Source organism: Phalacrocorax carbo, chromosome 12, assembly GCF_963921805.1.
Source record: "Phalacrocorax carbo chromosome 12, bPhaCar2.1, whole genome shotgun sequence".
NCBI lineage: Eukaryota > Metazoa > Chordata > Aves > Suliformes > Phalacrocoracidae > Phalacrocorax > Phalacrocorax carbo.
In genome coordinates, this window is record NC_087524.1 from 8,069,911 (window position 1) to 8,092,703 (window position 22,793).

Genomic DNA, 22,793 nt, shown 5'->3' on the forward strand with positions numbered 1-22,793 from the left:
AGGGGAGCTATGCTGGGAGCCTGCGACCTGCCCACTTCAAAGCAGGGTTTCTTTGGGTAGGAGCTGTTCAAATATGAACTGGGATGGAAGGATGTGCAGAGACGGCTGGTGCAGGGCAGAGACAGTAGCTGGTTGGAGGGTCGATTGTCCCAGTGCATGGGGTGCTGTCTGCGCAGTGAGGTTTGTGATGGGCCATGTTTGTGCCCTCAAGGAAGGGGTGTGCTACTGCTACTACTGAGCTGGCCGGAGGCCTCTGCCCTTCCCCTCCATGCCATGCAAATGAGGGCAGCTGCATTTCGGTTCCTGTGCTCTGCACAGCTGCCTGTGTTCTGCACATCATGTTGCGCATGGCTGGCAGCAAGGAAGTAGTTGGGTGTCTTCCTCTTTACCCTGTTTTGTAGGCTGTGCCCATTCGGGTCTAGGCATTGATGCTGTTTGCAGAGATCAGTCACCAGAGCATCCTTCTAACTGCACAGAGGACTGTGCACAACAGTACAGGAGGGGAGTGGCTTCCAAGTGCATCCCAGGCAGGTAATGGGTGTGAGGAGGGGATCTTGTTTTCCAAATGTTACTGCCTTCAGCAATGGTGGCAGACAGAGAATTCCCATGGGGAACTACCCAGCTTTCAAGTTGCTTCTGGTTATGGAAGATGGGGAGAGGGCTGCTGGCTGTGGCACACTTCCTTTGCATGCTGCAGCTTCCCACAACTCAGAGGATCATAAATGCCTGCATAAATCAGCAGACCAGGCAGTAAAGAGATTGACTGCCCTGTTGTCTCACTGGGCCTGCAAAGATTCCTCCCAACAGCTCTATTAAGAGGACTAATTTTTATTAGAAAAGGCAAAATAAATACCTTGAAGCTATGCCAGAGAGCTGCCCCCTTCAGCCTCTTAGCAGCCACTGCCTACTGGGTCTTACAATCACCATCCCCATTGTTAGCTGCCTTTATCTTCTTCAGCTCCTTCTGCAGCTGCTCTTCTGCAGCCAGGATCTCCTTTGGCTTCTGGTACTGTAGGACAGAGAGAAATGCCCTTAGCACTCATGTTCAGCCTCTGCTCCAAGCAGACCGACTGGGGCCAGGTGCTACCAGCGTAGCTGGGGCCCCCCTGCCAAGGGAGGCCTTTCTGCTCCCAGCTCCTTCCAAAGCCTGTCTGGAGAGGTGGTGCCATCACGCCAGGGACACTGGCCAAGAGTGTCTTTTACAGTGCAAGTAAAACTTTCCAGTTGCATGTGGAGTCCTGGCCCCCACCAACCCCTCTGGAATATTGTGGCAAGCTGTCAGGCAGATCCCTGGTGTGCTTGCTGATTGCATGCTCACATGTGTTTTTATATATATATATTTACATATATATAGATAACACTTTTTTTCTTAAAAGGCAGACAGAGAAGTAAGAGTTGCAGTTGTTCTGTCCTCCCCTCAGAGCCCACTCACCCAGCTGCAATTTAGTGGTAGATGCAGGTGCTTTTTGGCAAGGGTTTGGCCCGTAGCAAACAGAAGCTCAGGACTCAAGGTGCTCCTCATGGCCTATTTCCCCTGCACTTGCACCCCCAACTCTGCTGCAGGGTTTCCCTTGGAGGGGATGCACGCTGGGTAGCTGACTTCTGCATTTAAGAAGATGAGCACCTGCTGCTGAAAAGCATCTCTCTGCCTCTGTCTGCTCCTTGCAACAGGTAAGTGCCCATTTTGCTAGTCTCCCACCTCTGCCGTGTGTGTGGAAGTGTATCCTTTCCACGTGTCCTCTGGCACAAACCAGGAGGTGATTTTTTTTTCTTTTTTTTTTTCTTTTTTTTTTTGAGAGGTCTCACAGACTTTAAGTTCAGCAGGCCCTTGGACTCTTAACACTTTACACTCTGAGCCCAGAGAAACTTGCTGTTACTGAGAGTGGGGGCTCGCTCAGGCCTGAGGGATGGGGTACATGGAAAATAGGGCATGATAGACACTTTTCCACCTGCAAGTCACCTTGAGCAGCAAGCAGGGCCCCTCCTGTGGCCTGGGCTCTCCTGGCTAGTGCCAGCATGCTCAGTGTAATCTGAAACTCCCACTGACTGTGTGACTGGGAAGGGGGCTCATCAGTGACCCTCAGCAGATCTCCCTGCCCTGCCTCATTTCCCCAAATGTAAGAATTTTAACTTCTTTGTGGAAATAAAGAGAAGGGCGAAGTGCTGTTTTATGTGGCTAAAACCTCACCGTGATGATCAGGGTATTGTTGGCGTGGGTAAAGTTCAGGGCAGCTGCATCCAAGGGGAGCTGGTATCGGTCCAGGTCAGGAACAGAGAACTTTTTGTAGTATCTACAAATAAGAGAGGAGACAGAAATGAGGAAGGTGGGGTTCCTGTTCCCCCAGTGGCAGTGCTGAGCTATGGAGTGCTGTTCTACAAGGTGTAGATGAGGACAATAGACCTCTCAGTGTTGCCAGGAGGGCCCTGTGCCATGTTGTGTGCCTGCTGGTGCACCCAGGTTGACAGGAGCACTGGAAAGAAACCTTCAAACTGGAAATCAGAGCTGGCAAATTCCTGAAAGGCTTTGGTGTGTGAGAGCAGGCTTGGTCCCTCCAGCTTGCCCTTGAGTACTGTCAGACACAGTTAGGGACAGACTGCTCAGCCCTACCAAGAGGTGTCTCTTGTCTTTGTCCCTGCTCATGGCCTCTCATTCCCTTTAAGTATTAGCTTCCATTAGCTCTTATCAAAAGCTGTCCAAAGCCCTTCTGCCCTGTGACTGACTTTCCTGAGTGACGCACCATTTTGTGTTGCAGTCCTTCCCAAACCCGCCTCTTTGGCCTCTTGCTGTGCTTCCCAGATCGCTTCCTGCTTTGGTGTTCAGGCACACTCCTGGGCACAGAGCTCCAGGTGTAGCTGCCCAGTGTCACCTGAGCCTCTGCTCTGTAGTGTCTCCCTACAGCCCCCATGATGGCTGTGGTGCTCTTGTGTGCTCCCAGCTCCCCTGGCTGCTCTTTGCCTGTCTCTATCCCAGTTTCCTGATCACCTCTCATACCCAAGCAGAGGACAGAGAGGTTTTTGCCAGCTCCTTATCCATCCTATGTCTCTCCACCAACAAAACCTTGGGCTTTGCTTAGTATGAAGGAAAAGGAATATGTTTCAGGTAGAACTGGAGTGAGTGGTTATAAGCTGTCTAGGCAGCTAAGAGATTTTCTAAGACTTTGGGACCAGATGCTTGTAAAGCTGTGTCTCTGTTTGCCTGAGACCGTTCTTCGTTGGCATGGCTTGCCCTGCATCTGTTGCTTCTCTCTGAGGCTGCACCAAATACACCAGCTGGTGGTCCTGTGCCCATGTAGAAGGACGGTTGCATTCTTAATCTCTTCCAGCACTCTAGCGGGCAGTTGTCTCCAAGGAATTGGCCTGTAGCTGGTACTGAGGTGCCCAGAGGAGGGCAGCGGCTGCTGTCATGCCATGAGGGGTTCTTTTCCATTCAGCTGGCTTTGTGTGAGGCTTGGCCTCTCTAGCTACCTCTGCCCAAATTGCAGTTTATTTTCCAAGTCACGGTGAAAACAGCTACAAAGGGCAAATGGCTCTCCTGGTGCAGTGGGAGGAATGTAAGCAGCTTGTTACCGCAGGGCTCAAACCGTTCTGTGTTGTCATTGCTGTCGGTATTTGGAAAAGGTGGCAGACATGGATAATAAGGGAGATGTCAAAGGTTAAACAGCAGAGATTAGATGAACACAAAGACATGTTAAGGAAGTGTTAACTTCTTACCGATTAGACAAAAAAAAAAGCAGTACACAGAAAAAAAACCACTGTTTCAAAGGGCCTTGGGAGTCATCAATGAAACGGCAGCATTCTGCTGCCCCAGGACTAAGAAGAAGGGGAGAAGAATGGCTTTGGCTGGCCTCAAACTAAAATCTGTGACAAGATCAAAGGAAACCAGATCTGCCTGGCCACCCCCTCCTCCTCCTAACATTACCACTGCCTCTCGCTACAATAATTGAATCAGGTTTGGCGTTTGGGGAGGTGGCTTTCTGGGTTTGTTTTTAGAATTTAGTTTAATGGATTTATTTTACAGCAAGAGGTTTTAAGCAAATCCCACTTGAGCAGCCCTTGCCGTGGCCAGAGGGAACGGGATTGACTGGTGGAAGTGAAGAGCTCCTGTCTGGGCTGGGGAGGTAGCTGATGGGCAGTTATCCCTGCTGAGGCAGGCAGATTCTCTGCCCTCGCCTCTCACCCCATGGCCAAGGGCAGTATTGCACTCTGAGCCTGGGTCCTGGCCTGAGATCCACAGTGCATATGTGAAGTCACCTCTGTTATTTTCCTACTGGAAACCCGCTTTTTGTCAGCCTGTAGGGAAAACTGCTACTGGTATGCTGAGAATTTAGACCTGAGCTTCTCAGTAGTGACTTGGCAACCCATCCCATTGCTTGCGCCTCTGGCTGGCCGACAGCAGAGTTCTGTTGCTCAGAAGCAGCGTGGCTGACTTCCAAGGGCTGGAGAGGCTCTGAGGCTTCCTTTCTCTCCCGCAGTGATGTGCGTTCTCTTTGTGGACTCCATGCCTTTGTTGCTATCTTGGAATTAGTTGCCAAGTGGTGCATTGCCCTGGCCGACACCCAGGAGAAATGATATAAGATATCTCAGAGCCTGTACTAAGTGTTCTGGTGCTGGAGTCTGTCCCTGCTCCCTACTGACAGCAAAGTAGTTCTTGTCCCCAGTGAGGAGACTTTCAGCTTTAATTCTGAAAGTCCTTAACTTTCATAAGCAGGCTGTCAGGTCCTTCAGCGCTCTCTGACATTAGCTGACCAGTGTGGTGTCAACCACTTGTGACAGAGTCCTGTTTTCCTGAGTGGTCCAAAAAAGCTTGAAGTCAGGTAGGGCGCAGGTGAAGCCTCAGTGATACGTTATAACCTTACAGCACCTAGGCAGGCAAAGAAGTTCCCACATACACACCACTGCTAGTAGGAGTGGGAGTAGATAAGACTGTATGTGATAGTATAAGGTTGGGCTTAGGCTCATGCCCTTTCTGTCCTAGCTGTATGCATATCCACATGTGGCTGATGGGTATCTCATTCATCTTTGCCGCTCTTCTGTGAATCCTTTTGCATGCATTTAGGCCAGCATCCTTCTGTACTGGAGCTGTAATTGCTTGCTGTTTTCATGGGGTAGACTCCCCTTCCTCCTGTCTAGCTTTCTGCTGCTTTTGAGCATCCAGGTGTGCTCGTGTGCACAGTTCAAAGATCCCCTTGCCATGGCCTCTGATGTGATAAACTCTTGCCTGAAGACTTTCGGTTTCTGCGATCTGAAAGGGTTCAGCAGCCAAAGTGGAGCAGTTCTTTGCCAACAGCACCACCTACAGCCAGCTACAAAGAGCAGCTTAAAGAGGGCAGGGGACAGATTAGGAAACACTGGGGTTGATTTTACCCATGAGTCTGACCCTTCTCTGTTCTGCAGCGATGTTGGAGAGGAAAGGCAAGCAGAGAGAGCCTGCCCAGCTTTCCATACTGGTATACTATCCCAATTTGTAAATAGCTTTCACTTATCTTCCAGTATCCTCCCTTATTCTAATACTCGCTCCTTGCTATCTCTCGCCAATACTACTGCTCATTCTGGCTTATCTCACTGAGGTTGTAAATGCTTTGGGGCACAGTGCGTGCCTCATTCCATGAGAGATGCCATGTACTGATACAGTATAAGATGATGCTTAAAGGCTTTTCCTTTTTCCCCTCCCATCTCAAATTTCTTTTGGCAGAATATTGTGGTGCTTCCTTTCCAGATTCAGTCTGTCTTTTTTTTTTTTCTTGCTACCTCCAGATCATGTCATTGGTGTTATGACTACAGGACAGGTTGTCTGCCTGGGTGTGCATGACTTTGCTGCACCTGTTGTATCCTGCAGCTCCATGCATTCTGAGACAAAATGACTTGATCATATTGTGTCAGAAGGAGGAAATGGGATGCTCTAGCTTCAAAAGGTCTGCGAGGCTCTATATTTTTCTAAGGGAGCGACATTTGACAGGGTAAAACAGAGCAAACACCATGCTGCTGGAACTGTGAGATAAGTTTGCAAAGGCCAGTGCAGAGCTCGAGGGGCTGTACTGTAAATGTGTCTGGGGCAGTAGGGAGTGGAAACTGGACAGCAGGAGACACACAGCTGCAAGGTGGGGTCCCTCAGCCCTTGCACACTAGGGATAGAAGGCAAGAGAGGACAACCCCCCACGTGCAGACAGTAGTCTGCTCTCTGTGCTAGCCCACCCTGAGGGACTGTCAGCACTGGCAGTGCTGTCCTTACTGACTTCTTGTTCGTGGTCCGGACAACACAGCAGCGCTGCTCCTTCTCCACAGAGACGCTGTAGACCTCCTTGGGGTAGGGCAGGTTACGGATCCGCCACTGGAAGCTGCTCAGGGTATCCTTCCTCATGAAGACAGGCTACAGCAAACAAGTACCTTTAGCAAGTCCCTTCCAGCTGTCTCCTCCGCATCCCCTTCTTCTTGTACTACCTTGAAAGGCTCCACATGGGAGTAGCTCTTCCTCCACACTGGAGCACTAGGAACTAACTCAAGAAACTGCCTGAGCATCGCTTTCCTAGAGCCAGAACTGCTCTACCTTTACCCAGGGCATGGCCTGCTCTGCTTGTAGGAGGCTGAATGTGTCCACTGAGGGAGTCTTGCAGTACAGGGTTACAGGGAAACTGGGCCTCTTCCTCACAGGCAACTGAATACTGAGCTCTGCGTACCCTGGGGACTGGCTGGATTCAGTCCTGGCTCTGCCCCAATTCACTGTGCAGGGCTGTGCTTGTGTTTCAGGCCTGTAGAAAAGATGGTGAGAGACTAAAACCTCTGCCCCCTAAGCTAGTGGGACGTGAAGATGAAACAGGCAGTGCTGTGTTAAGGAGCTGCCTGCTATGCACTGCCTGTGTCAGCCTTTCATTGCCATCGTCTCTGCTTTCCACCCATTGACTTGTCCTGGTACTGCCCTTCCTTTCAACCTACTTTTTTGGAAGCCAGAATATTGGTTGGCGAATGCAGCAGTACGGTTTCTCTACTTAATGAAACCACAAATCTCTTGAAGACCCCAAAAGAACCTAAGCTGTGCTCTCTTTCTACCCAGCCCATATATTTGGGAGGATTTGTAGCAGCATGCTGGGCAGGTTAAGGCTGTCTCTTGGGGCGGTGAGTGATCTGTGGTCTACTAACTACTGCTGTAAGCCCAAGACTAGGTAGTTTTAGGTGAAGTTATGCCTGCAGACCTCTACATACATTGGAGCTGCTTTCCTTTATGAGCTCTGACTCCAGTGGTCCCAGGAGCGTTGATGTTGGTTCTCCCACTTCAACCTGCCACTTGCCGGAGCCGCCAAGGGTGTTCTTCTCTCGCCATTTTCTACCTGTGGGAAGGGAGAAGGCGGCTTTTCATTATTTGGCTCTACAACAACTCCAACAAATAACTGCCAAAGCTGCCCAGCATGCCAAGATGATATGAAGATACACATCTTAATTCCAGTCATTTCTACTTTGCTGTGAGTGGATCTGTCAGCTGGTCTATCCCTGAGGTCAGAAATCCTGTACTGAGTCTCTTTTTTGCTACTTGGAGCTGACGCCATGGTGGGGTTGCAACAGGTGCCATGCCACAGCTAACATGGTTTTGGACAAGATCCATGACCAACACCTTACTTGTTAGTGGTTGCAGAAGCCACCAAAAGGCATATTTTACCCCCAGCATGTGCTACAAACTCAGTGCCTGGCTATGCAAGATGGCAATCCCATTCAGTCCGTCCAAGTCTGTTGTTACAGATGAGCTGTATGGGAGAGATCATGGGCCAAAGTGAAGTCTGCTACTCCATGGAAGTCAGAGCGCCCGGGGCCAAAACTGAACCATACTTATGTCCCTACAGGTATGCTTATCTCCCAGAATATTTGGGGTGATTTGCTCCTTACCATGTGGTGCCTCTCAACACCCCAGCCCTGTGAGGGCAGACCTGCTGCCACATGTGCTGTAGTCCTGCCCCAACCCTTGTCTGCTGGGGGCCAGCTGAAAGCATCACTTACTCACTAACTGACTGGTCTTCAAGTCATACTCTTCGGCCATCTCTTTCCCATCCTCGAACAGGTAGTGGATCTTCCGCTTCCCTAGAGACAAGCCAGGGGGTGAGGGTGTTATCCTGAAGAAAATAGAACTTTCTTCTAAGTAATAACAACGAACCACGTGAGCCTGGCAAAACAATGTGGTGGCCACAGAATAGAGCTGAGAGATAGGGAAGCACTTTGTTTAACAACTGTATCCTTGAAGAGAGCTGAGACACTGATAAACACTAACATCCAGCCTTAGACAATCGAATCATAGAATGCTTTGGGTTGGAAGGAACCTTTAAAGGTCATCCAGTCCAACCCCCCTGCAGTGAGCAGGGACATCTTTAACGATCAGGTTTCTCAAAGCCCAGTCCAACCTGACCTTGAATGTTTCCAGAGATGAGGCATCTACCACATCTCTGGGCAAGCTGTTCCAGCACTTCACCACCCTCATTGTAAACAATTTTTTTCCTTTTATCCAGTCTAAATCTACCCTCCTTTAGTTTAAAACCATTACCCCTTGTCCTGTCACAACAGGCCTTGCTGAAGAGATTGCCCCCATCTTTCCTATAGTCCCCCTTTAAGATGCTGAGAACTGGGTGATAAAGTGTATAGTCAAGAACAACTAATTGGGATATTGATAAGAACTAAAACTAAGTGTCCTTTAGGTGAACTATCCTCATTATAATACTAAAAATCACACCTATAGGCCAGAAAACTCAAATAAGCCCCTTACTCTCTGACCAGGTGTGGGAAATTTAAAGGGAGCTATACCTTTAAGTTGACATGAGAAAGACATTAATTATTGGCTGAGGGGTATGACACATTTAACTGCATAAATACCTTGGTAGTTTCTCGGTGTGGGGTGCTAGCTTTGTGGGTTACCACCTACCACCCGTCTTCGCGCAAAACTTAATTGAATAAAATACCTCTGGTCTGCATGTAGTTTGGGGTGTCGCACACGGGGCGAACGAACCCGCTTTTCGGGATAACCAGGAATCCACCTATCCCAGCCTCTGCGGCCGTGTCCCCGCGATGAGGGCCCGTGTCGGTTGCTGGGGGCCTCTCCCGGGCACAGGGCCGTTCCCCCCCCCACCCGCGCCCCCCGCGCTGCAGGGTGACCCCAAAACACGTCGAGGGGGAGGGAGGGGGCTACTTACCGTCCTGCACCAGCGCTGTCTTGCTGGCGGCCCGCAGCCGCTCCAGCCAGCTCGGCACCGCCATGGCGGCCGGGGTCCGTCACCACGGCCCGTCACCACGGCAACGGAGACACTTCCGGCCGCCAACCCGGAAGCAATTCCCGCCGCCCCGGCCGGTAGGTGAGCTCGGCCGGGCCCAGCGCCGGACTCCATCTCCCCCAGCATCGCGCCCTCGCTGCCTTCGGGGGGCCCTTCCCCTCCTCGGGGCTGGGGTCCCGGCTCCGAGCATCTCCTGCTGCTCCCCGCCCTGCCGATGTGGGGGATTCTCGGCCCTCTCGCCGTTCCTCCTCAGGCCGGGGCGCCGGGGGCGGTGGGTCCCCCCTTCCTCCCTTCCCCCCTCTGCCGTCGTCCCCCCGGTCTCGGTCCCAGCCCGAGGGTTCCGGGGAATGGTTTCCTGCCCCCGAGGTGTTGGGGCGAGCCGGCGTGGCGGCATTGAAGCCTTCGTGGCCTAAGGGTGCTGGCGAGGCAAGCTCGGTACTTGGCGTGCGTGTTTTGTGTTGGAGGAGTTTAAGTATCGCCTTTAAAACCACTCTTCCAAGCCCTGAAAAGGACTTGGGCACCTAGAACCCTGGGGGGTTTTGGTGTGATTTTTTCTGTTTGCCTAATCGAAAAATATTACTGTTTTCAGAGGGCTTTTTTGGTAAAACGTCCTGAAAACAGAAGCATTTCTGTGAAGCTGAGTTTTAGAAATGTAGTAGGATTTCTTCTCCCCTGAAGCTGAACTCTTCCTTAGAGAAGCAAGGGCTTGAGTCCAGCTCTGGGTTGGTCTTCCAGAGGATTGTGTTTAGCACTCAGTTGAGAAGGTGACCACAGGGAGAGGACATGGCCGGGTGGGACCAGTTTCAGCTCTTCCAGGCTTAATGTGATATGTTTGTGCTGGCTTGTGTGTGGGAAACCTCTGAGCAAAATACAAAGTGCTGCACAGAGAGGAAACCAGGTTGGTGTTGACTTAACGCTGCAGGTGGCTGGAAGGGGCTGTTGGGATATACAGCAATTCAGGGGTTCATTTGGGCTACATAAAACTGAACTTCCTGGTAGCCTGGGCTGGTAGTTAAAGCTCTGAAATTCACTTTTGCAAGGCTTGTGATAGTAAAGCTACAGTTGTACCTGTACTGAACTTGGTTAGTCAATCTTTACTAATTTACTGTTACTAGCTGAAGCCAGCTTAGGGATTTTCTTCCTGTGGCTCTATGGAACACTTGATTGCTGTCAATCGGCTGCTTTATCTCTTCTCATTGGTAACTGGATTTCAGCTCTGACAGGAGAGGCATTTCTCTCTTGGGAATGTGCTTAAGAAATATCTGGGAAATAAAGTTGCTTCTGTTGGCTGGGCAGGAAGGAGCCCCAAAATGTTAAAGTAGCTGAATACTTTCTATTATAAGAACTCATCTTTAGTGGTTCCTAAGGTATTCAAACAGGATCTTAAGTGACTTTTTGGTGGTTTCTAACTTTGATTTTTCTGACCTTGTGGGCTGCTATTTTTGTTTCCAGGTGCCTTCCTCAGGTTGAGAGTTTTTGGAAGGCAACAACAAGAAGAGAACTCCAACCAACAAAGACAGCAAGCAAAATGAGTGACTCTTAAGTTGTGATTGTGTAACACTGTTCTAAACAACCTCCTTCTTTCTTATTGGTTTGCAGCAATTGCAGCTAAACTTCCCATGAGGCCTATGGAGCCACCAGGGATTGTCAAAGCCTTTCCCAAAAGGAAGAAGGTGAGGGATGACTCAGGGAAAGGCATCCCTCGAAAGATCCCGAAAGAGGAAGGAGCAGAGATACCTGAGGGTAGGTCCTACATGCCCATGACGTGGAATATAATACTCCTACCCTAGCTTATTAACTGGAGATGCTGTTCCCCAAAAGGCTTTGTCTGGTGCTTGAGTGTGTTTTCTGTAGAGATCATGGCCAGCTTGCTTTGGTGTGTCCAGCTGGTCCCCCCCAAAGACTGCCTGCCACTGTTGTGCCATCAAGTCCTATGTGACATATGTAGCCCTGTTGGTTTGGGACACTGTTCCTCTTGTCACTGAGGTCCTGCCCCTCTGTTTTCCTCAGGAGAGTGGCTGAAACCAGTCACCACCTACGTGTTGCAAGCTGGCATTGGCCAAGCCAGGGCGGAGATCTTCCACAAGCAGATTGTCCAGAATGGGGGTGTTGTACACAACCAGCTCTCCTCAGAGGTGACACATGTCATTGTGGCTGAAGACATGGACTGTGAGCGGGCCTTTCGGCTCCTTAAATTAGCCAAGCTACCTTCAGGGTTGCAGCTAGTGAAGGCATCCTGGCTAAGTGCTTGCATTAGAGACCAGAAGCTGCTGAGTACTGCTGGCTACAGTGTCTTTATCCCTCACAGGTATGAAATGCCACACTGTCATTCCTCCCAACAGCGCTTCTATCCTAAACTGAACAGCACTAAAATTTGGCCTCTGCTCAAAATCTCGACTGTAACTCCTTGCAGCTCCTGTGGGCACAACTCAAAGTCACTTTTCCCCATACAGACTGTGAAATTTAGTGACTTTATGACCAGTTGCCATTCTGTGGGGTAGCAAAACATGGAATGGAGTCCAGAAGCATTAACAGGAGTCCTGTCACTTCTACAGGTGCTAAAAGCACCTCTTCCTAATCCATCAGTGATAGCAAGATTTATTTTAAAAGTGCTGAGGATTAAATGCTGTTTCTTACTTACTGCAGATGAAAACTAGAGAGAATTGACAACTAGGCACAAGAGGAAATAAGGAATGGAGCAGCAGGCAGCCACAGGTTAGGATCAAAATGTTTTGGCAAAGTTTAGGAGAGAGTCTAAGAGTGAGGTAGATAGGAGTGGAAGTTGCAGGTTGGAAAGGTGGTTGGAAACTGGGGAATCGAGCCACAACCAGAGTAACCAGTCTGTGATCTGAGAGATACAATTCATATGGGTTGTTTGGTCCACCCCAAAACATGCAGAAGGATTTCTCAGTCAAACTTCTGGGGGCTGAGAAGTCCTGCTTCTCATATACTAAGGCATCTGATCCATGGCAGGTACCTGGAGGAGGGACAACTACAGAAAGAGCAGCAGCAACAGGTCCTGGGCAGTGAGGAGATCCAGCCCCCAGCAGAGGAAGGAGCAGTGAAACCAAATACTGAAGCACAGGTGGAGGATTCCTCACAGCGAGGCCTGGGCACCCTTGGACAGCAGCAGCTGGCTGAGGTGAGGCTTCCCATCCAGGCCCTTCTTGTGAACAGATCCTGCATGCTGCTTTTCCTGGCTAAAAGCATCCCTGCAGGGGTACAAGGCCAGATTTTCTCAACAATGAGAAAGTATTTGGATGTTTCGGTGGGTTGGTGCTGCAGGCTCAGGCCTTGGACAGGGTTACTGCTTCTCTTTGTCCCTTTCAGGTGTTAAAAGTAGAAACAACACCCCTTAAATTTCTAGCTGAAGCAGCCCTGGTGCTCTGTTTAGGGCAAGGCTCACTCTGATGATCATGTTTCCCTGCATCCTTTTGAGGAATATTCCCTGGCTGAGAATATCTCCCTTTCAGGAAGCTGTTTCTGATATTTCATCCTGTGTTCCTGCCTGAGCTGTACTGACCCGTTCTCCATGCCTTGGCAAGAACCCTGTTCAGACACATGTGCAGTGGATCAGGTTGCCACTTGAATGATTGTGGCGGTGTTCTTAAAATATCTATGTTGGGTTATTAGTGGCCTCTGCTGTGAGTCAGCTTCTCTGACCTGCCATTACCTTTCTTTCCTTTCTCTGTATTTTTGCTCAAGTTTGCTGAATTCTTTTTGGGCATTGGTGTCGCTCAAATCTATCTGTAGCAAAGTTACCCCAGACCTCTTAGAGCAGCAGCTGCCTTGTAATGCTGGCATCTGTTTTCTAACGCAGTCCCAAATTTTGTTTCACAAAAACCTGTAGTTACCCCCTAACTGGCAGTCCACTGAGGGGTCCTTTGTTTTAGGCTTTCCCTTGAATATGTGTAGGGGGGGATCTTTTCTCCCCAGACTTACTATCCAGTGTGCTATAGGCAGAGTTGGCTGCTACTTAACTGCATCACCTTTGCAGTTACCCCATCTTTGCTGTTTCTTGTAACTAATTAGTCACAATCATTATTAACAAATCTCACACTTAATGGGAGAAAGGATGTTGTGTACTGTTATGGATCCTGCGGTATCTGCCCTGCTTTCTGCTCACATTTACTTTGGGTGGTCAGACAGCTGCTAGAGTCTGAAGCCTTATTGCCTTTTATTTTCTTTTAAATCCCCTCAAGCAATGATATTTCCTGTTAGGCTGTGCACAAAAGCAATATTTGTAGACACTTCAGTAAAATCCTTTGTCCCCAGCTTAGGACTATGTGAGTTTGGAGAGAAGAAGAGAGCCCACAGGATATGCATTAAAGACCGTGCCAAGTGCTTTTAAGACCCAGCTACAACAGTAAAGCTGAAGCTGAATTCTCAGCTTAGAAGTAGCTTCCCTTTAAGCACAGAGTCTTTTCTAGCTTGGGTGGATATTTTTTCTCTAGGAGATGATGAGTGTGCCAGTTTCATACTGAACAGGGACTGCTCTGGGGGTTCTGCATTTGGATGTAAACTCCTGTGAGGAAACCTTGTTACCAGTCAGACTGTAGCAACCACTGTGTGACTGGCATCTGGATGCAGTAGTTTTCTGCAAGGCAGCCTTTGCGAGTGGTCCCAGTTATTCACTGGCTGAACCTTGGGGCTGTTACCCCAGGCTGCCTGCTTCCCTCTTCAGCAGTGTATTGCCTCAGCTACTGGGCCTCAGCTGCTATCCTGGCTCCTGTGCTGTGCTCCATAAAAACCATGGACATCCCAGTGTCACCTAGCTCTAGCAAGTCAGCTGCTGTAGGTTCCTGGTCTATCTTTAGAGGCTCATGGGACTAGTTGTTTTTGCACATATGGTTGTAAAGAGTCCATCAGATTTGTTGGCAAAGTGTAGAGAGTCAGGGGTTTACGTGCCATTTCACCTATGTGACACTGCTGGCCAAGAGGGTGGGGGTTGCATGCTCCAGCTGCAGAGTTGTTTGTGTTGTGCTTGGATAACATGTTCCTTAAATGCTTTTAAGGAGCTTACTAACCAATCTGAACACTCTGAGGCTCTGCTACCCTTAGAGGGAGCAGTGTCTTAAGGGAGTTGTGTTTCAAGGTGAATAAAGCTGCTGTAGTCTAGAAAATCTTCAGTCTGACCCAGTTTTCAGAGTTATAAAAGGGAAGCATCCTGCCTCTTCTGCCTAAAGTCTTCAGGTCTGTATCTTGCAGGAATTGTGTCTCCAGACCTCCCTAGCCAGGAGAACCAGAGGTTGTGAGGATATGGCTCTGCCTTAGTTAGGTTGACGTTCTGCAGAAACTCATAACAGGACTTGTGTGCCACATGTAACTGCTGGACTGATCCCAGACAGTCCCATGCCATTCAGGGTTACTTCCACGGTACTGGAGCTCTTCGATCTTAGAGAACTCCTGTGTTTATACATCAGGAGAGAGGGGGACCCCAGTGAGCAAAGCAGTCTACAAAGCCTCTGTGTGGCTTCCCACTTCTATCCCCTTTTGTTAGTTACCTGAAGCTAAGGCTCTTTGTTTCTTAAGTCCACACAGAGGCATCCTAATGCTAAGGGTATCAGCAAATGTATACATTGGTTCTTTCTTCTGTCACTGAGGAATGTGGAGTCCTTTGTGTCATTCCTTCCTCCCCCTTTCTCTTGCAGATAGCCATGGGGAAAATAGGGGGGTTGTAATTTACTGCCCTGTTAAGATTTTGTGTCTGTAACATGAAAAAAGAGTTCAGTGCAAAAACAGAGTTCAGTGCATATCTCCTGTGATCTGCATCGTGGGGTGGAAGGTGCAGAGTCTGAATGTGAGAGATGTGTCTGTGCAGCCACCAGACCAGCGAAAGGTTTCCCAGTTGGGAGCAGGGAGTCAGGATCTCCCCCAGCTGGGGATTTTAGCATTGTCATACTGTGATGCGGGCAGTGGTAGCTCACTTAACCAATGTCTTACCTCAGCTAGGTCTCAGGGGCTTGGCTATAGGAGATATGTGTGTGCTTGGATCACAGGTGGACAGCCGTCTCTAGTCTCCTGTGCTTTGTGAGATGTGCATGTAGCTTCAAGGGGTGCATGTGTAGCTTGGAGAATGAATAGCAATGGTGTGCATATAACTAACCGCTTGTAGAGATGGCAATTTGAGCACTGCATGCCCTGGAGGTTAGTTAGTGCTCTGACTTCCTACTCTCAGGAGCAGCCTGTGCCAAAGGGACATATGTGAGGCATGCGCTTATTCTCACATGGCTGCTTTTCTACCTCTCCCTAAAGAAAGTCTCTGATGATGGAGACAGTGAAGGAGAAGATGCTAGTGTCACCCAGGGAGATCTGGAAGCATTGATTTCTGGCCACTACCCTGTGAAATCATCAGAGGAGACCAGTGACAGCTCTTCTGCAGTGGCCCAGCCTGCCAGCAAGTGGGTTTGTGCCCATTCATCCAAGAGCAAGAAGGAGAATCACAACCAGTGCATCACAGAGAAGCTGGAAGTGCTGGAAAAGGCCTATTCGGTCCAGGGGGACAAGTGGAGAGCTCTGAGCTACTCCAAAGCCGTCAATGCACTCAAGAGCTACCACAAACCAGTCACCTCCTACCAGGTAAAACAGCTTCCCAGGGCGGTGGAGCAGGGAGGTAGACCCAGCATCCTAGTTCTGTTATGAGCCAGATTCCTTTCTCTTTCTATAACATGGAATAGCTTATCTTCAGGCCTGGCAATTCCTGCCTGTGGGAGAGTTTTGATGGAAGTTGTGCAGCAAGTGTGAGTTGTATTTATTGACCACCTGCAGTGTTTTCAGATGAGCAGAAGAGGGGAGTCTGAGTCTTTTTATGGCCAAATCTCAGCACCAATGAGATAAATGCCTTCTCTAGGCTCAATGCAGGGACATTTTCTCCCTCCTCTTCGGCATCAGCAACTCCCACCATTGGAGATAATGTATAAACTAATTGGATCTAGGCCTGATTGGCTGTGACAGTGTGTTAGGGTTTTAGTCCTGTTCTTCATGCTTGTCCGTTTCCATTTGGGATTGAATCAGTGTAGCCATGTAAACCTGGCCTAGAGAAAAGAACAGCAGTCAGAACTAGTCCTGCCATGTATCAGTCACCGATCAAATGGCTAGCTAGGCTCTGAGTGGGTAGCAGCTCCCAGCCTTCGCTTTTCCAGTAGTGGCTCTGGTTTCTTGCTAGGAGGCCTGTAAAATCCCTGGGATTGGGAAGCGAATGGCAGAGAAGATCATGGAGATCTTGGAGAGCGGGCACCTGCGCAAGCTGGATCACATCAGTGAGAGTGTGCCTGTGCTGGAGTTGTTTTCCAACATCTGGGGAGCAGGGGTCAAGACAGCTCAGATGTGGTACCAGCAGGTAAGGTTTGTGCCTTACACAGGAGGTTCTCAGACTAGGGTTTGAAGGCTGCATCTGAGTGCAGGAGAATTACTTTCACAAATAGTTTCCAATTGCCAGTTTCCACAAATGGGATTTGAGTCTGGTGTTATGGGAGGCGCTGTGAGGCTGGATCCCGTTGTGGGTGTGTTTGGGGAGAATGGAGCGCAACCGGCTGAGACTTGAGCTTGGGTGGAGGATAGGCAAGAGAGACGTGCAATAAGAGGAGTGGGGACACGCTGCCTCTTCCGTTAGCATTGCTGCTTGGAGCTCATCTCACCCTGCTCACTGCAATGACACTGCTAAGAGCCAGGCTTAAGCCAGGACATCTTGGCCATGGAAACTCTTGATCCAGTTGCTGGCCTGTTGGCCTGGCTGGCTCCTGTAGCTGTCAGAGCAGCCGTCTACCTTGTCTGGCAGTTGTAAAAATGAGGTTAAAGTAATTGTGTGAACGTGAGCAACCCAGGCTACTGTGTGGTTTTGTTCTTTAAAAAAATTTGTTTCCTGAGCATAGAGCTAACGAAGCCTGGTTTCATGTAGTGTTTGGTTCACAACTGGATCCTTTGCTGTCTTAAAAATATGGTTGTGTTCACACTGTAGGGTTTCCCTCGTTGGGATATTGTGGGTGTTATTCCTTTACCTGCATCACTTGTTTTCCTTCAGGCTGTAGGAACACAGTGCCTTAGGAACAGTAGCCTTCTGCTAGGTTTAGTTAAGATTCAGAGTCACTGTTGGGTGGAGATTTAGAGGTGTGTGTGGGTAGCGGGATTGCCTAAATCTTTTTTTTTTTAGGAATGAGGCCATAAGTGATCTCTACATGTGATCTCAGAAGCTGTGACTGGCCTGGACTTGAGACAGATTAAATATAATCTCCCTAAGTCTTGCTTGAAAGTATCTGAAGAGCAAAGTCTCAGTCGATGTTTGAATATCATCATGTGGTCTGCTCTAGGGTTTCCGGACGCTGGATGACATCCGCACCAAGGCGACTCTCACCAGCCAGCAAGCTGTGGGGCTGAAGCACTATGCAGATTTCCTGGAGCGCATGCCTCGGGAGGAAGCTGCAGAAATAGAAGAGACCGTGAGTAGCTTGGCCTCGGGCCCTCGGAGTAGAGTAGCTGCTGGGACCTGACAGGAGGGTGCATGCTGTTATAGCTGAGCTCTTCAGCCTCTCTTCTGACCAGGGTCAGTGCTTGGGGGAGCCTTTCTGGGTATGGGCACACAAGGCACCTCCTTTGCCCTGTAGGAAGGTTCAGTTTGAGTGCCTGACAAGGAGGAGGATACTTCACAGGTGTCAGTTCTACACACTGCTTTGAAAAAGGCTGCACGTGGCATGGTGGGATGAGGAGGTGTCCAGCTCCCCTTTCCTGCCTCTCATCTTCTCTGAGATGTATGCTTTCAGCCAAGGCCCCCGAGCTGTCTCCCTCATGCTGCTTCTCCAAAGCAAGCTTGAGCACCCTGTGAGCTGGCTGTCAGTGGGGAGATTGAGATGGATATCCCTGCTGGAAATGAAGGGGATTCAGGTTGCAGATATGTGCTGCTTGCTTTACTATACCATGGCACTCCAGGATTATGGGGTGCTAAGCCAGTGTACCCTAATGTGAGCAGAAAGCTTGGGGGACACAGTCATTGCTACCGCTGTGCTCTCTGGTCACCATGGAAGCAGCAGCCAGCGTGACCCTGTCACTCGGCCACAGGGCCTGGCCACAAAGAATACACTCCTGCCAGGCTCCTGCTGGGGTGTCAGTCCCGTGTGCCGGATTAGCCATTTTGGTGGTGAGTGGTCCCTTTCCCAGGCAGGCTGGGTCGAGGAGCTGGCTCATGGGGGTGGGTCTATTGTTATCTTGATGGGATTACTGCACTCCCCTCTATACGCACACACCTCTGATCCAGGCCCAGGAGAGAGAATGAGGGATTAGTCACTGTCTGTGCTGCCTGTCACAGTGAGATCTGAGGAGCTTTTAGGCTCTTGGGTGGGGCTGGGAGTTTTCTAGAAATCTTCATTTAAAGCCAGAAGGGGGGCAAGGACACCAGAGGAGGGCTTGCTCTGCATGAGAAAGGCTTGTGGCTTCTTGGAGCACCTCTGGGGCGAAGGTTAATGGGTTTATCTCTTGCTAATGAAGGATGATCCCCAAGAGTGACAAGGGGCTGTGGGCATGGACACTGCCTTCCTGAACCCCAGCCTCTGTGATGGCCTCGTCACTGGGAATTGCTGAGCCCCTAATTATTTGCTGCCAGCAGGATGATTGGCACAATCAGACTAAGAATACTTTACTCCTGTCCAAGGACCTAGGAGCCTTTCTTAAGCATTTAATGAATGAAGCCATCAGAATTAGCACTGTGCACAAAACAGGAGCTGGGGGTGGCTGCATCAGGGGAAGTTCTGATTATATGTGTCATTGCTGGCAGCAGCATGTTGGCATCCATTTGGTCTAAAATGCTGGGACATTTGTGGTTTTTCTGGGTCACGAAGCCCAGCTCCCTTACAAAGGCAAAGCTCCTGGCAGGAGTGGACTGCAAAGGACACTTGCAGATTTTCTGCTGTCTTGGGTCCTGCCGGGGAGACGCTCCGTGAGCCCATCTCTGCTTCTGAAACAGGACCAGTGACCATCTCGTGTTGAACCAGTTCTCTTTGTGGGTAGAGATGGTGAGCTTTGCCCTCGTGGCCCACAGGAGAGCTGACAAACCTCTCCTGCTGTCTCAGACACCCAAGGCTCTAAGAGGTTGTGCCACACTTTGTCTCCTCAACATTGCTGCATCTTCCTGCTTGTTCCAACCCAGCTCTAGCCCAGTGCCCTAAAGAGCTGATGACTGATTGTAGCACCATGGTGGATCACTGTATTGTGTGGCAGTATGCTGGGCATTTGCAGGACTGGCTGGAGGTCACCCCAGCTCACATGGCTCCTGACAGCAGGACAGCCTCCTTGGTGGGGCAGTTTGCTGTGCCTGCCAATTGTCTATTCTGTATGGAGACCCTGGAGATGCAGGACAGGCTGCAAGGCAGGCACAAGATCCTTTGCTGCCTTGATGGAAAGGGCATGAAGAGACTGGTCTCTGATCCCTCATCCCTCTTTCTCTTCTTGGAGGTCAGACAAGCTGCCCTGGCCCTGAAGCCTGGGCTCGTGTGTGTCGCATGTGGCTCCTACCGTCGGGGGAAGCCCACCTGTGGAGACGTGGATGTGCTGGTCACTCACCCAGATGGTCAGTCTCACCGCGGGGTGTTCAGCAAGCTCCTTGACAGCCTCCACAGGAGCGGTAAGAGGGCTGGGGACTGGCACATGGCTCTCGAAGCTGTTGTTAGCATGGTCAAACTGAGGAGGTAATGAGGTGAATGGCATTCATTGAAGGGCAGCTAATCACTTTTCCCAAGGACAGGACATCTTGTAAGTCCTTAGAGTACTGCCCCTGGTCCTGACCCTGGCCCTGCTCCAGTGGCACATTGGCAGCCAGTGTTAAGGAGGGAGTATTGCTGCAGCTCAGCATGGCTTCTCCTATCTGGGTGATGCTGTCCGGGCTGAGGCTGGGTTACCCTTGGGGTCTCACAGCACGTCATGAGTCACCTCAGCTGCGCTCTGGACAGTGGGGAGTTCAGAATGCGTCAGTCTTTGCCCTTCAGCTTCTTTCTGCCTGTTCCCTCTCCGCAGGCTTCCTGACAGACGACCTGGTGAGTCAGGAGGACAATGGTGATCAGAAGAAGTACCTGGGGGTGTGCCGCCTCCCCGGGCCAGCCCGGCATCACCGCCGGCTTGACATCATCGTGGTGCCTTACAGTGAGTTCGCCTGTGCCCTGCTCTACTTCACTGGCTCAGCTCACTTCAACCGCTCCATGCGGGCCTTGGCCAAGACCAAGGGCATGAGCCTCTCGGAGCATGCCCTCAGCTCAGCTGTGATGCGAGGCCCTGGAGGCGTCAAGGTGGCATCTGGCCACACTCTGCCCACTCCCACAGAGAGAGATGTCTTCATTCAGCTGGGGCTGCCTTACCGGGAGCCCTCAGAACGGGACTGGTGACAGCTGGTTGTCACCCAGCACCCTGGGCCCACTGCCGTGCAGCTGTTTTGAAGGGTGTTGGTTTCCCCAGTAGTGCTCTGTGGTGACTGCAGACTGGGGAACACACCCCAGCAAACTGGGAGTCCTCACAAGCACAGGGTCCTGCTGCTGGCAGAGCTGTGTGGCTTCACCCAGCACAGGCTGCGGGCTGGAACCACACTGGAAGTGCTGCCTGATGCCACAGGCAGCCACTGGCTACCAGAAGGGCTTGCTGCCCATCAGCTACCCTGCTACCCTGGCCCTGCTCTCTGGCGAAGCTTCAGAAGGCTGGGCTGTAGAGCCTTGTGATCCAGCCTCTCCCAGTGCTTGGGAACAGGGGAAGTGGGATGCGCCTTCCCCTGTGTTTGTGCACAGACACCCAAAAATCTCTGCCCTGAGCTGTGTATGAAGGCAGCCAGGGTCTGGCCCTGGAACAGGCCTTTCCCCTTCTCACTACTGCTGGCAATTGCTACTGTTGGAATCATGAAGGGTTCCACTGTGCTGCTGCTGTGTCCTCCCTCCATCTGAGCTGACTTGTGTCCTCTGGTGGGTCTCACTGCACAGGGTCAGAATACTGTGACTGCCACCAGCTTCCCCTAGTGCCAGGTGAGCCTTGAAGAAGGCATAGGGACCTGATGTGCTGTACCTGCTTGCTCTCAGCCCATCGTGTGCCAAGGATCCTCAAGCTGTGATCCCCCCGCCATGGCCCCAAGGGCTCCTTTCCTCTCAGTGCAGGAGAGGAGCGGACCTTGCAGCTCAGGGGAGCTGTGCTCAGGAAGAGTTTGAATGTAATGGCACTGAACATAACCCAGCAGGGCCGTGTGTTTGTGCATAAGAGGTGCGGAGGCAGAGAAGCATGAGGAGACAGTTTAGTTCTAATTTGGGCAAAGCAAAGCTTTTGCTTTGTAGATGTGGAAGCCATGGAGTCATCTGGCCTTTGATCAGAGTGTGAGTCTGTGTCTATACAGGTACACGTGTGCTGGCCATGTCAGTTGCATGGGAGTGAATTTTATTTCTCAGGAAACCTCAACTGTTTTTATATTCTGGAGATGAATGTCCCAGAGACTCGCAGTGCTCTTTTTCCGTTATGGGTATTGCAGTGGTTCCCACTGGCAGAGGTGCTGCTTTGCGACGTTGGCTGCCAGGAACGCCATGGCGGGTGTTTCTGTGCCAGAACCCCAGGGCTTCCTCTGGCCAGTCTCTGGGCCTGGCCTCCTGCTCTCTTGTCTCGTGGGGCACCCGGCCACCCCCGCTCTGCACTCTGCCATGTCTTTGTAATGTGCAATGACAAGCTGCGTGTTTGTTGCCAGGGCAGGCACAAGGGCGTTAAAACCTGGTGGGTTTGCACAGTTTCTTGCTGCAGGGTCAGCTGTGGCTGCTGGGCACCAGTAGCGGGGCTGGGGTGTTTACTGGGGAGGCCTTGACCCCAGCAGTGTCATTTGTCAGCCCAGCCTTTCTGCTGAACACCCAATGGAAATGAATGTCTTCTGGCATGTCTTTGTGCTTTGAAATTTGAAGTATAATAAATCCCTTCTCTCTTTTTCCTTCACATCTCTGTCTTTTTGCTTTCTGCCCTGCAACTGTTGGGACTCTTTTCTCTGGCTGACCAGGGGCCGCCACTGTGCTGGCCTGTCTCGCTGTTTTCAGTACAGGCAGGGAGAAGGCAGTGGACCTTCATGCTGTTGGGTCACCAGTTCTGGCTCTCAGAGCAGGGAGTTGCTGGCCACCAGCCTCCCGTGGCAGAGTGGGACCTGGCTCTGTCCTGGCATCCAGCTGGCCACGTGGCTGAGCTGGGGCTGGCTGTGCCCAGAGAAAGGAGCAATTCCTGAGCTCTGAGTTCCCTTGGGCTGAGCTCTTACTTCATGTGTGGAGTCAGGAAGGAATTTCTGTCAGCTTTTCCATATTTCATCAAAGAGTAGGGTATATGGGAGTTGGCTGCTGCTCTGTCTCCTGTTCTGTGCCTGGAGCACAGCTCAGTCTCCTGAGCATGGAAATGCTTTGGTTTTCCAAGGGGAGTCTGAACAGCCTGGAAGCCAAGGGAGCACATGGAGATGAGCAGTGAGAATCATTGGCTCAAAAGGGAGATGTAGAAGCTGGAGAGGGCCAGGGGCTGCTGGGGTAGGCGGAGGCTGGGGCAGAGCCAGCGAAGGCTGGGATGGGTTCTCCAGGG

At 50.8% G+C, this 22,793-nt stretch overlaps 2 protein-coding genes across 6 annotated transcripts; one reads left to right on the plus strand and one right to left on the minus strand.

The window, feature by feature from the left end:
- Nucleotides 1–812: 812 nt before the first annotated feature.
- DPCD (deleted in primary ciliary dyskinesia homolog (mouse)) lies at nt 813–9,275 on the minus strand. The gene is made up of 6 exons (XM_064464002.1): nt 9,165–9,275; nt 7,984–8,064; nt 7,198–7,322; nt 6,234–6,367; nt 2,189–2,291; nt 813–1,009 (listed from the first exon to the last, which is right to left on the minus strand). The coding sequence occupies exons 1-6, from the start codon at nt 9,226–9,228 to the stop codon at nt 905–907; spliced, it is 612 nt and encodes a 203-aa protein (XP_064320072.1). The 5' UTR covers nt 9,229–9,275; the 3' UTR covers nt 813–904.
- Nucleotides 9,224–22,172, plus strand: POLL (DNA polymerase lambda). Of its 5 annotated transcripts, none has more exons than XM_064463999.1 (9): nt 9,224–9,319; nt 10,842–10,985; nt 11,253–11,550; nt 12,216–12,384; nt 15,498–15,821; nt 16,408–16,581; nt 17,549–17,677; nt 19,683–19,851; nt 20,241–22,172. In XM_064463999.1, exons 2-9 carry the CDS (start codon nt 10,862–10,864, stop codon nt 20,603–20,605), a joined length of 1,752 nt encoding a protein of 583 aa, XP_064320069.1. In that variant the 5' UTR covers nt 9,224–9,319; nt 10,842–10,861; the 3' UTR covers nt 20,606–22,172. The 5 variants fall into 5 exon arrangements, with proteins under 5 accessions (XP_064320069.1, XP_064320070.1, XP_064320067.1 ...); XM_064464000.1 differs by lacking the exon at nt 9,224–9,319 and adding an exon at nt 9,320–9,323; XM_064463997.1 differs by lacking the exon at nt 9,224–9,319 and adding an exon at nt 9,330–9,677.
- The last annotated feature ends 621 nt before the right edge of the window (nt 22,173–22,793 follow it).

Excerpts from the sequence above, each read along its gene's own strand:
- DPCD (XM_064464002.1), bottom strand. The coding sequence starts at position 9,228 with ATGGCGGTGCCGAGCTGGCTGGAGCGGCTGCGGGCCGCCAGCAAGACA. Across the intron at positions 8,065-9,164 it reads GACAGCGCTGGTGCAGGACG|GGAAGCGGAAGATCCACTAC; the intron begins GTAAGTAGCCCC and ends GCTTGTCTCTAG. Across the intron at positions 7,323-7,983 it reads GAAGACCAGTCAGTTAGTGA|GTAGAAAATGGCGAGAGAAG; the intron begins GTAAGTGATGCT and ends CCCTTCCCACAG.
- POLL (XM_064463999.1), top strand. The coding sequence starts at position 10,862 with ATGAGGCCTATGGAGCCACCAGGGATTGTCAAAGCCTTTCCCAAAAGG. Across the intron at positions 11,551-12,215 it reads AGTGTCTTTATCCCTCACAG|GTACCTGGAGGAGGGACAAC; the intron begins GTATGAAATGCC and ends GATCCATGGCAG. Across the intron at positions 15,822-16,407 it reads AACCAGTCACCTCCTACCAG|GAGGCCTGTAAAATCCCTGG; the intron begins GTAAAACAGCTT and ends GTTTCTTGCTAG.